The sequence below is a fragment of the Callithrix jacchus genome, chromosome 4 (genome assembly GCF_049354715.1).
Source record: "Callithrix jacchus isolate 240 chromosome 4, calJac240_pri, whole genome shotgun sequence".
NCBI lineage: Eukaryota > Metazoa > Chordata > Mammalia > Primates > Cebidae > Callithrix > Callithrix jacchus.
Window position 1 is genome coordinate 134,029,618 of NC_133505.1, and position 13,233 is coordinate 134,042,850.

At 37.3% G+C, this 13,233-nt stretch overlaps 1 protein-coding gene across 1 annotated transcript in view; it reads right to left on the reverse strand.

Moving 5' to 3' along the window:
* The window catches only part of MTCL3 (MTCL family member 3), a 66,133-nt gene that overhangs the window by 5,743 nt on the left and 47,157 nt on the right, over positions 1 to 13,233 (reverse strand). Inside the window, exon 7 of the mRNA XM_035296650.3 lies at positions 12,136 to 12,447. Coding sequence (XP_035152541.2) covers positions 12,337 to 12,447 — 111 coding nt within the window. The 3' untranslated portion in view covers positions 12,136 to 12,336. The remainder of the gene's footprint in view (positions 1 to 12,135; positions 12,448 to 13,233) is intronic.

Sequence of the window (13,233 nt, forward strand, 5' to 3'; positions counted from 1 at the left end):
TGAGGAGCTACAGTTTAGTAGTAGTAACCTGCTCATAGTAGGACTTTAATTCATGTAGGACAATTGAACGGAACTTACCAGACAACTGTCTGGAAAGCCTGACATCATAATCTCAACAGCAGTAATAACAACAACAGTGACAGAGTAATAATAGTGATTGTTCACTGAAGGACAACTCTCTACGAGGTTCTGTGCTAAGTACTTTAAACAGACCTTTATCTGAGTTCACCCTTATAGCAATTCTGACTGTAGATACTGATAACCTGATCTTACTGAAAAACTCAAGGCTCATAGTGGTAAAGCATCCTGCAAAAGTCCATAGAAATGGACCCACGTGGAGGAAAAGAGCTTGAAACTTGAATCGTGCCTTGAAAAGGGCATGATTGCAAACCATGGAATTTTGTCACAGAGATCTAGGTTTCAGTTCTACTGCCACCACTTATCTGTGTGAGCTTGAAGACCCTGTTTCCTCCTTAAAGGTATAATTATACTTACTTCAAGAGGCCATAAGAATATGCAGGAATATATATAGCGCCAAGCACACAATAAAGGGTAGCTCATGTCTACCTCCATACTTATGAGGCTAGGAAGAAGATTCTGTGAGAGAAGAAGAGAGGGAGGAGGGATTTGCCCAAAAACATCAATACAGAATTATCTTAACACTGTTTCCGGTGGAGTGGGGTGGCTCACGCCTGTAATCCCAGCACTTTTGGAAGCTGAAGCAGGAGGATTACTTGAGGTCAGAAGTTCGAGAACAGCCTGGCCAACATGGTGAAACCCTGTCTCTACTAAAAATACAAAAATTAGTTGGGCGTGGTGTTGGAGGCCTGTAATGCCAGCTACTTGGGCAGCTGAGGCAGGAGAATTGCTTGAACCCGGGAAGCGTTAAGTTGTAGTGAGCGGAGATTGCATCACTGAGCTCCAACTTGGGTGACAGGGCAAGACTCTGTCTCAGAAAAACAAAACAAAAAACATTGTTTCCTTTACCTTTCTTCTACTACAAACTTCTTAACTTCCGTGTATCACTTGTAAATCAAATTAAGACTATTTCTAAATCCTATGAAAAATTCAGATAGTATGTGTCTAAGTTATAAGAGATGTTACCTTGGGCTATACTTCATAGTGTACTACCCATTTCAATCTCTTTTTTCATGGATGTCCCAGTAACTGCAAGTCCTTCATCTTCTTCATGACAAAGCTGATCTTAAATTGTACACAGAGTGAAAGTCTTTGACAAAAAGTTTACTCCAAGTTTGCCACTTATCCTAGTATTTGCCAACCTTTTCTATTAAATTACATATACATATAATTTATATTATGTATTATTTATATATAACTTTCATGCCATATTTCATACCCAAAAGAAAGTAAGACAATGAAATGATAGAGTGCAAAGGCAAAAAATGTTCAGCACAGGTTTTGAGACTTTCCCTTGAAAACTTTTTTTCATTTAAGAAAACTTTTAAAGGTGCCCACAATTATGTACATAAAATGAGTGGATTTAAAAGATTGGTGCTGGTATACTCAGTCCTCCCATTATATTCAGATATCTTGAACTGTCTGAGATTTTCAAGCAGGTGTCAGAATGACTAAAAACCTTATGAAGAAAATGCAATTTGTTGTGTAATAGTTTAAAGTTTATCTTTAAACCATTTGCACATTTAAATCTTCAAATATGAAATTCACAAATGATTGCCCTACGTTTTAGAATTACATCACACATACCTGATGAGATACTAATCTTATTTCAATGTATAACAGATATGTAAAGAAATGTACATAATGATACTTAATTAAAACAATTATGGAAATAACACCTGCTGTCAAAAAACAAAAAAGAAAATTCTGAAGAGAACTGGAAAAGAAAATCTATATTAATAATAATATTAAGCCACAATAAAAAACATTTTGAAAAGGGCAGAAGAGAAATAGTGCGGGCATAAATGTCACTAGCAGGTGTTTCCAGACTTAGGGAATTTTGGAGCCAGAAAGAACTTCTGAAATCATCTAGCTAACCTTCTCATTTTACAGTTGAGGGAAGAGGCCCTGATGGTAAGTCATCTGCTCAAGGTCACAAAGCCATTTACTGGCCATGCCAAGAATAGAATCCAGGTCTTCTCATTCCTGGTGGAGTGGGTTGAAGTTTAAAATTCCAAGAAGTGAAGGGAAGAAAATTGAAATAAGAATGCTGGATATGAGAGGAGACTGAGAAGTTGATTTCTGGCCCTTGGCAAATTTTAAATTCAGTTTTCTTCTATGTCCAAATGAGAGAGATGATACGCTGTCTTCCAAGTATGACCTAAGAGTCATATAAATGAGTATTTATTTTGATAATTATCTAAAGAGGCTTGTGTTCTTAGCTAATATAAACACTGGGCCAAAATAAAAAGGCAAACAGATTTTACCTTACTAGTTAAAAAAATCTGAAGGTAAACACAGCAACATGGCCTTACGCATGTCAGCACTTATTTAATCTTTAGTTTTCTGTTTGCAGAATGATCCTGCAGCGTTACTCATTTGTTCTCTTTCTGCTATGACAACCTGGTTGTTATGAGACTGGAGAGCTTCTGATTTCTTGCTTGTATTGTTTTCCCGTTGTGTATTCTTTTACCCTTTAAACATATTTAACAATAAAAGGGGAAATGTGTTTCTATTTTCACTGGAAAGAAGATAGAAAATATTGAAAAAGAGAACAAGTTTTAAAAAATTGAACTTATTCTTTTTTGTTTTAGTTTTTGAGATGGTCTTGTGCTATTAACCAGGCTGGAGTGCAGTGATGTGATCATGGCTGACTACAACCTCAACCTCTGAGGCTCAAGCAATCTGCCAGCCTCAGGCTTCTGAATAGCTGGGACCACAGGCACTTGCCACCATGCCTAGCTAATTTTTTTTTTTTTTTCTTTTGAGATAAGGTCTTGATGTGTTGCCCAGGCTGGTCTTAAACTCCTGAGCTCAAATTATCCTCCCTCCTTGGCCTCCTAAAGTGCTGAGATTATAGGCATGAACCACTGCCCCCAGCCTAAACTCATTCTTGTGTGTGTTAAAGTTCAAAGGCTACTATAAGGGTCATATTTTAAGTGATCTTTCCTTCTTGAATAATGTCTGCCCCTTGCGATTTTCAAAGTACTTTAAGATCATGTGATCTCAGTTGTTTAGCAAAACTTTTCTTTTTTAAGACAGGGTCTCGCTCTGTCACCAAGCGCCAGGCTGGAGTGCAGTGGTGCAATCTCGGCTCACTGCAACCTCCGCCCCCCAGGTTCAAGAAATTCTCCTGTTCCAGCCTCCCGAGTAGCTGGGACTATAGGCACGTGCTACCACAGCCAACTAATTTTTGTCTTTTTTAGTAGAGACAGGGTTTCACCATGTTGGCCGGGATGGTCATAAGATCTTGACCTTGTGATCCGCCTGCCTCGGCCTCCCAAAGTGCTGGGATTACAGGCCTGAGCCACCGCGCCTGGTCTAGCAAAATTCTTGAATCTTACATTATCTTTAATGCCTAAGGTCTTGGGTACTTCAATTAACATTCCATTTAACAAATATTTGTGAATACCAACTCTGTACCAGTTAGACCAAGAGGACTCAAAGAAGAGTAAGAAATCCTTGTCTTCAACAGGCCTGGTCGGCTCTGTTGAAATGTGATTCCCTGAAATGTGACATGTAGTGTGACTGTTCACCTCCTGAGTAGCCCACTACACTGGTATAAATTCACAAATTTAGAGAGTCTCTCCTGGGAGTACCCACAGCATTCCACCAAGGCAATCACGGTTTAGTGTTACTCTCACTCAGCCCTTACTGCATACGATAATCACACAAAGAATGAAAATGAAAAAAAGCAATGCTGGAACTCTCTTCCAGACTTCTGACTCAGACCATCCAGTGGTGAGTTCCAGGCTTCAAACTTTTGATAAAGTTCCACAGCTGATTCTGTCAAGTTTAGTTCTATGTTATTTGAGTTCTAGAATGGCAATTTCAACTGTGTGTTATAATTTTGATCCTCCTAAAATACTATTTTGGGGTATAAAATTATGAGGATCACACACAGAATATTTACTATCCATAGAGGTTACCTGTTTAGATTATTACTAGCTACCTAATGTACTATTTTTCCAGTGGGAGATGTTTATCCCTAGAATCATGGGACGCTGGCTCTCTTCTATTCTGAAGGCTGATGACATGTCAACAGGTTTTGTTAGCCAAGAAGATCTGTCATAGGGCTTATGCTCAGGCATTTCCAGATGACAAAAATATTCAAAAGATACACATTTGAATGATCTGTTCTTTTTAAGTAGTGGTTCAAATTCTGAACCAAACAGTTACATATTTGAGAAATGTGGGCTATTTTAAGAATAGAAATAGAGCTTGCTCACATTTTTGAAATTTGTTTTTAGCATTTCATTGTATTATTTACAGATTCTTGACTTGGAGGATATTCATACTGGTGACAATAAAATCAAAATAATAAAAAGACTGTTCGAGGGCTACCTTTTCTTTAGCCACCAGAAGAGTCCTGGGAATGTCCACCACAAGAGGGCTACCCTGAGCCACTTCTCTCTGCTAGGATGTTTCAGCAGTAAAGCATGGCTCAGACTTAGTGAGTGTACTTCGAAGGACACAGGAAGTAACTAATCCACCTATATCTTCTACGAGAAATGTTAGATTTATCACTACCGGGTGATGGCATTCTATTTTCAATAATTGCCTAGTAAAATACCACTGACAGGGGAAATAACTATTGGCTAGTCACACTTCGGCACAGAAAAGAAGAGGTAGCACATACTAAGGATTAGAAGGAACAAATCAATATGGGTAGGCTTAATTAGAGGTCGGGAAAGCCATCTGTTTCATTCACAGGGCACGGAGTGGGGAAACAGGCAGAAGATCTGAATGGGGAACTGCATGGATGGGTGTTAGACTTTGAGCATTTGGAGTTCAGGTAAAAACGAATGTGGCATCATGATATGATAACGATACAGTAAAGGATCTGGAGGTAAAGTTACAGAAAGGGAGGCCCAAAGTCACACTTCAGTGTAGCCCCCAGGCCCGCTCTAACAAGAAGATTTCTGCAGAACCAGCCAGACCCATTTTCCATGGCCAACGTCCCTCAGTAAGTCCCCATTAACACAATACCTTGATGGGTAATTTGCCCATGAACATCTCAAAAATTCATCAAGGAAAAGGGGTAAAAAGAGAGAGTTGCAAAATGGTGATATCGTGTAGGGCAAAAGCTATTCAAGTACAGGAAGGAAGCAGTAGGTATTTAGTACATCCCAAAAAGCAGCTGTGTCTGACCCACCCACTGTATTCTGTTGTTGTTGAAGCTATCAGTATATATTGCAAAATAAGATATCTATAACCTTCTTTTGTTGTTGTTGAGATGGAGTTTTGCTCTTGTCACCCAGGCTAGAGTGCAATGGCGCAATCTCGGCACACTGCAACCTTTCCCTCCTGGGTTCAAGTGATTCTCCTGCCTCAGCCTCCTGAGTAGCTGGGATTACAGGTGCCCGCCACCATGCTCAGCAAATTTTTGTATTTTTAGTAGAGACAGGGTTTCGCCATGTTGGCCAGGCTGGTCTCGAACTCCTGACCTCAGGTCACCCACCTCGGCTTCCTAAAGTGCTGGGAATACAGTGAGCCACTGTGCTGGGCTAACCTCACTCTTTTATACTCAACTCTTTTTAATCCACACTACTATTTTGAATCTAGTCACTTTCAACAAATATCAGCTATTTTCAAACAAATAGCTGCTTCTGAATCAATTATGTTCCCTCTAAAGTAAGGAGGCTGAACAGACTTGAGTTTCCTCTCTTAGAGAGTTTTCTCACATCAAGACTTGTGAGGTCCAAGGCCGGGGAGTCCTCAGTTTCCTCAACTACCTCAACTAGCTACACTGTGGCTTTTTCCACTAGATGAAATCTAAGCTTGTTCACAAATGCTAAGGCCTTCTATACCCAACAGCTTCAGCAGGTACACATTTCCTTCCAGGCAAAGGCTCAGCAGATAAACATTTCCTTTCCTGCTTAGATTCCCAGGAGTCACCTAATAGCCAGAAAAAAAAATTAATTTTGGTAACTTGTCATGTTGAAACCCAGTTATAAATGACTGATCTAGGCCAATACACAGGATGTTCTATTTAAGAAGTCTAACTCTATTTTGTCTGTCCAGGAGTCAATGATACAAAAGGAATAACACAGAATCTGAAAAACTGTTTATAAGAAAGGAAGGAAGGCAGTTATAAACTGCAGACAAAACTGAGTTTTCTGACTTTAAGAAATGAGAGTATATAAGGCATTTCTTTCAAAAAGCTCCTAAGTTATCTTCCATTACTAAATCATTTGAGGTAAGTAGGAAAATTGATAAGCTGCTCTCTGCCCCTCATACTCTTAGTATTTGAATGCACAGGTTAAAGCAGGTACTTTTGGCATAAACTTAAAGAGCTGACTTTGAAGGTAGATCATGTTGGACAACCTCAAAAAAATTAAAAAAAGATGCCATTTCCCAGCCTTCAATAATCATTTATGCAACTTGCTTGTTAACATAAACAGTTCAACTCAAAAACATTCAAAAGAGACTACAGAAAATAAATGTATAAAGTGCACTTTCTCAGAGTCAATAATTTCCACAGCCACGTATCTGGAGTATGCATGATACTGTAACACTTCAAATAGTCAAGATATTGCACCACTCCTGAATACCTCAGGGTGGTTTGTCATTTTCTTTAAGTGAGTTGGTGTTCTATGTTTTTCCGAAAAGTTCTAGTTTTTAAATTAGTGTAATGCTCTACACTGTTACTGTTTATTCGATGTTTATTCTAGTAAAAAATAAAAATTATTTAAAAGGATTTTTAATATATTGTCTAAAAACTTTACTGATAATTTAAATAAAAATAATCAAAATAAAGGCAAATTTTTATTATCTGAGTTTAATATATGCTAAATAGAAATCTGGATTAGAAAACATTGAGAAAAACATTCAAATATGCAAGCCAATAAAATTATATAAACATTTTTGTAAAGGCTGAATAACTGCTAACAAACCCTGATTATGTATTCTTATGTTAAACTAAATGTTTGCAATGTTACCCTCAGATGTTGGGTTTTTTGGGGACCTTATTTTGAAAAATAGCTACAGAAAAATATATACAACTCTGAACTAAAAAAGTTTATAACAACTGTTATAAAAAGTTTTTATAACAGTGGAATTGAATAATCTGGAAATGTCAATAGACTTAAGTTTATTAATCATAATTATCTGGGATATAAGATCAGATGGGGCTCTTTAACATAACACAGCCTGGCTTAACAGTAAGCAATGCAAGACAGAGATTTCTGAGGTTTATCTTTATTTCTAAAGAGTAAGTGTTACATTTGCTGCTCTTATTCTTTGATCAACAGTATCTACTCAAAAGGTGCTCCCAGAAATATTTAAAATATTACCCACAACTTCATTAGGACAGACACAGACTAGAACTGGCAGTGAGTACAGAAAATACACCTTTAAGCAGAGAAGACATGGATAAAAATGTATTTAAGTTACATGGAAAGGACCTTTAGAGATTCTGTGATTTGCACACACTTTCGAAATGGCTAACATGAAAAACAGCCACTACCATTTTCCCTTCTCTCAACTGATCAACACAAAAGTACTGTTTAGAAGCATTTAAGATATTATCACATTTATCACTATAACTACAAAGGTGTTCTGCCATGTCCAGGCCACGAAACATTCTATTTTGCATGAGTTTCTATTTGAAATTCTACCAGTAGACTGCTGAGAATATCAGGACATACCCATGAAATGTGAGTTTCATAAAAAATGTAAATGAAATTACCTATCAAAAGCCAGATCAAAATTAAAAACTTAGAATTAAATCTATCTTTCATTAGACCAAACTGGTTTACATCTACGGTTTAAGCAGTCATATCTTCACGCATACTGTGTTTTAACTGTACCATATCCCAGTAGTTTAATAAATGGTTGACTTTTCTTACTTTCTGGTACTATTCTCCACTACCGTCTCTTCAACCTCTACATTCAGTTATGGTATCTGAACCAAAGCATGACTCTACTAGACAAACTGGAATGCATCTACAAACACTGCACGAATATTTGGAATTTAGGCTAAGCTACCAAATTGACACTCCAAAATTTGCTGGCAGCTGATTAAATAACCATATCCCATTCTACCACACAAACTAAAGTGAAGATTGGAGAATGCAGGCCAAAACACATTCCACACTCAGGACTGAATTTTCCTTTGTTTTATGAGTTTAGTTAGTTATGCTTAAAAATAGCCAACTGAATTCCTTTTTTATTAGATCTAGGCCAAATTAACAAAGACACTTCTTCCTGTGGTTAAGAATGTGCATACAAGGGAATTTTCTAGAATAAGGCTTGATCTTTTGAGTTTAGTTTGGTGTGATGTTTAAATAGCACAGCTTCAAAGGTGCAAACAAAAGATGACACCTTGTCTTAGTAATTGGGAATCTTTGATCTCTTGGTGAATAGAGAAACCTGATTCTTCCTCTTTCAGAAAAAGCCTAATACAACAAAAATAGTGCAAGTAACAGGATCAAAGGGGAAGATGCTGGGGACTCTCTTTCTGAGGTTCTGGGCAACATCTTTGTTAATTTATCCTCCCAAATCTATGTTCTGTGCTTTAAGAGATAGGTGCATCCTGGATACTGGGTGCTCACTTTACAGCTTAAATAAAGTTATAGGGAAAAGACAGTAAGGAAAAAGGTCACTTTGTGCTTGCTGGCAAATTTGCTGACCCCATCTTCCATCAATTGGTCCCCAGCATGTCCCCTAAGATAGAGGCAGGTCTGAATGCCCTGACCCTGGATGCATTTCTCATTATATACCACAGTGTGAGGGAGCTGTGTGTGTACACACAGGCACAACTGGGAAGCTGGTCTATGTGGTGAGTGGGGCAGAGTGGAAAAGAGACTCCCTGGAATTCAACTGTTCAGTTAAGTTGATTCACTAACTTCAGAGGAGCTGTTAGAACAATCCCATATCCCCAAGAATCTGCAAGCAGTAGTCAAGTTGGTCCTCCTTGAGCCTACTTTTTGCTCCCCAGTATTTTATGGGCATTTCACATATGGAGGATCTGGATGAGGCTTAAGAGTCTCATGAAATTCTTCTACAAAATCACTGCCTGTATTAGTCTACCTTTACACCGCTATAAAGAACTTACCTGAGACTAGATAATTAATCAAGGAAAGAGGTTTAATAGACTCACAGTTCTGTATGAGTGAGGAGGCCTCAGGAAACTTACAATCATGGTGGAGGGGAAGCAGGCACCTTCTTCACAAGGCAACAGGAGAGAGGAGTGAAGGAGGAACTTCCAAACATTTATAAAACAATCAGATCTCATGAGGACCCATTCACTATCGTGAGAACAGCATGGGGAAACCACCCCCATGATCCAATTATCTACCCTTCCTCTACATGTGGGGATTACAGGTCCCTCCCTCAACCCGTTGGGATTACAATTCAAGATGAGATTTGACTAGGTCACAGAGCTAAACCATATCACTGCTTTAGAAGTTCATAGGTAAGATTAATACCCTTGTTTCCAGAATGACCATAGTTTCTAAAAAGAGATCTATAGTTGAGGATGGTGTTTTGGTTAGCCCAGACATCTCTCCTTCCCTATTCAGGTCACAAGTTATCACTGAGGTATTTGTACCACCCTTGCATATATTTATGGTGTAAGTCCACCTAAGAATGCCTAGGGAATTTATTGTAATAGCATGTTAGATCACTGTGAGATCATCTTGAATCTTGAATTCAGGGTGCACACATACCTATGTCTCTCAGTGTGTGTGTGTGACCCTGTGCCCATACACTATTCATCTTGGTTCTCTTTTCTGTTAGATATTATTCCTATTTACCTTTGATTTTGTGGTTTTAAGAACCTGTATTAATGCAAGCCAAGTTTGGTGACACCACCCCCAGTGCGGAAATAGAATTGCTTTATCCCTGAAGGTGATATCTCTTCTGCCAAAGGCTATATAACTAAGTGGAAATGCTCTAGAGAGAATCCAGACATCCACTGAGTGACTGAAACTTTGAAGTCTACTCAAACCTAGACAGCTAAAGATTCTATATCTTAGTATCACATAGTTTACTGTAAGCTTTGTTGGGGGTATATAGAATATGTATAAGTATTTTAGATAATTCAAATATCTAAAAGTAGTGGTTCTGGAGCATTTTTAAAAATATGAATGCCTAGGTCCATACATTTTATTTCCATTAGTATGGAGTAGGTCCCCAATTGAAAACATCCCAGAAATTCTGATGTGCAGCTAGCATTGAGAACTAGTGATCTAGTTGTTTCATTTTTGATTCCTGTCATGATAAAGAAAGCTAAAATCTAAAGCCAGTTTCTTAAAGTCACACAGGGTAGTGAACAGGCGTGATGTTTCTGAAGTGAATGAGTACATACCATTTCATGTTTCTCCACAAAGATAATCAGCAATTTGGACAATTTTTTGTGATGTGGGATCTCAGGGATCTTGAAATTTTGATCCCTTGCCCTAAATGCCAGCGAGCTTCCCGGCCATTGTAATAATCTTCCAAATGCTCTGTAGGTGGCTGAGAACCATTTAACTGGTATAACTGGCTCCAAAGGCAATAACTATTTCAGCTAAATTTCAGCCCTCAAACATTTACTTTTAGTTCCTGAAATGGTGGCCTGGAAACTTATCAAGGATATAACAGACTAATTTTAGGTTTTAAAGTGGTTGTTATCTCTGAGATGAAAATTTTTTTTAAAAATAAACACTTGAATTATATATAATTGATTAAACATGGCATATATCTCATTTCATTCATTTTGTTGTGATGAAGTTTTAGCTTGCTCTCTGAAGCTCTAAAATGAAAAGCCAGAAGTGCATACTGACAGATTCCAACAGTTGATTAACCACTCTTCACTGTAAGTCTCTCCTCCCTTTACCAAAAAACAAACAGAACTGAAAATCAAAATCAAACAAACCCTATAGAAAAAGCAGTTATTTGAAGTTGAAGTTTTAGATTATTGTGAAGGTTTTTTGTTTGTTTAATTAGTACTCAAATGGATGTGTGGGAGGATGAGACTATAAATAAATCATAGTCCCATGAAAGCTAAATTCCTGGGATTCCAAGGTCCATTACTAGTAGCACCTTTTATGACAAAGTTTTTCCACATATTCTTTTTGCAGAGGTGCAGGATACTTCACTTTCCACAGATTTCATATCCACCAACCAACCTGTGAATATTTACAAGTATGTGACTTTAACAAGGGCAGAGATTGCTGAATCTTGGGTGGCACTGGATAAACTATCAATGAGATGGACGGAATAGGTCCTTTGGGTAAACGGAATCTATCCAGGCCACTTTAGGTATGGGGAGAAAGGGGGATGCTCAGGTTCACTGAAGTTAGTTTATATCTCAAGAGCATCTCCCACCAGAACTAGGCTATGGGTCTTGGATTGTGATCTAAAGAAATTCTAGAAAATGACTGTATTTTAATGATATTCTAGAGAATGACCATATTTTTTTTCTACTCAAAAGAATTCACTTATCATATTTATTGAGTGTTTCCTGCTTTGGAGGCAATCTATTGTAAGGCTAGGACTCAAAGCAATAAGTTCGATTAGCAATACACAACTTCAAGTATAATAAGTAAAAGTAGAAATAGCAGGTTTGGTGGGAATCTGGTCAAATAGAGTAGGATGGGGATAATTATTTCCTAAATGAACTAAGACCTAAACCAATCTCATGCTTCCAAGCATATCTCTATAGACAAAACACGTTGGCATTACAACACATTACTTAGTGTTCATGAGGGTCACATTTCATTTCCCATAGTTTTTCAGATATTTATTGGATGTCAAAATTATCTTGTTAGTTTGATGTAACCTGGCAAAGGTACTTTACAAATTTATATACTTTTTGGAAGTGTGACCAAAATGTGAATGTCCAGCTAAAAAGATAATAATAGTTAACTACTGAGAAATACTCATGAGACATGTAGTACATTTTTATATTCAAGATGACAATTATTTATCAAGAAGAGACCGACAGGATGAAAAAACAGAAGCAAAAATTAAAATAATTCATACAGAAAAAAGACACACTTAATATCTTACCTGAAATATTTTAGTGGTTGGGCTTCTTATTGAATTTGATAGTGGTAAGGTGAGTTGTGTCTTTTTAAAGAAATAAGCAGTCTTCAGTGTTTTTATAGCATTGGTTACTACAGAAATTATACTTCTTTTACTTCTTGTCTTGAAGGGTGAACAAAATAAACAAACTGAAAATACTACAATGAATGGTAAATGACGAAAGATTTACAGTACAAAAAACAGTGTAAAAAGGAAGACAAGTTTAAATATTGTTGTGTAAGAAAGTGATGAAAATAATACAAGAATGAGAATAAGTAAAATGATAGGCTGGAACATCTGGGAAGGTAAATGCAAAGACAAAGAGAAGAGTTAATTAATAATAATTTTTAAAACTTAAATTCATATCAACTAATTTAAGTATTCATTCAACTTAAGATAAAAAAAGAATCCCCACCCTCCCTTAAGTCTATAGCTATAAAAGCTGAAAGCTTAATATTAGTTATACACTCTACTTTCTCTCACTCTAATTTCTATTATTTTCCCTGAGGGTATAACTGAAAACTTATCAAAATTCAACAAGTTTTATCATAAAACGGTATTTATTTATAGCAAAGCGGAGCAACATGCAAGATAAATAAGCGATAGGGTTGCAATCTGTACCAACAGGCAGTTAATCTAAAATCATGCTTCTGTACATAAACTGGCTTTTAACTGTCTTGCGTGTCTTAAAAGCCATGCATGCTGTTGTACTTCCGTGGGTTCTCCAATGGATACAGGACATCAGGCTTGCCAGAGGAAACAGCATTGCCTGTTTTATTTCATAAATTATCTTTCATGTGGGTAACTCTGACAAAATGTATTGGTCTTTAAATGGCCACCATACCTGGCCAAAGCAGCTCAGTCCAATTCATCCGGTGTGCCTCTACAAATCAGGATGGAGGAAAAATGCTGGTTTTCCCTGTTCTGGAATAGTTATTACTATTTCTCTGAATTAGTGTTGCCTTCAAGCTACTGTATAGACTCCTTCCCCAGTTCTGAGATTCTCCACTATACAACTGAAAGTGATTTTCTCTGGAAATAATGATCATGTTATTTCAACTTAAGGTAAAAAAAAGTGGCTTT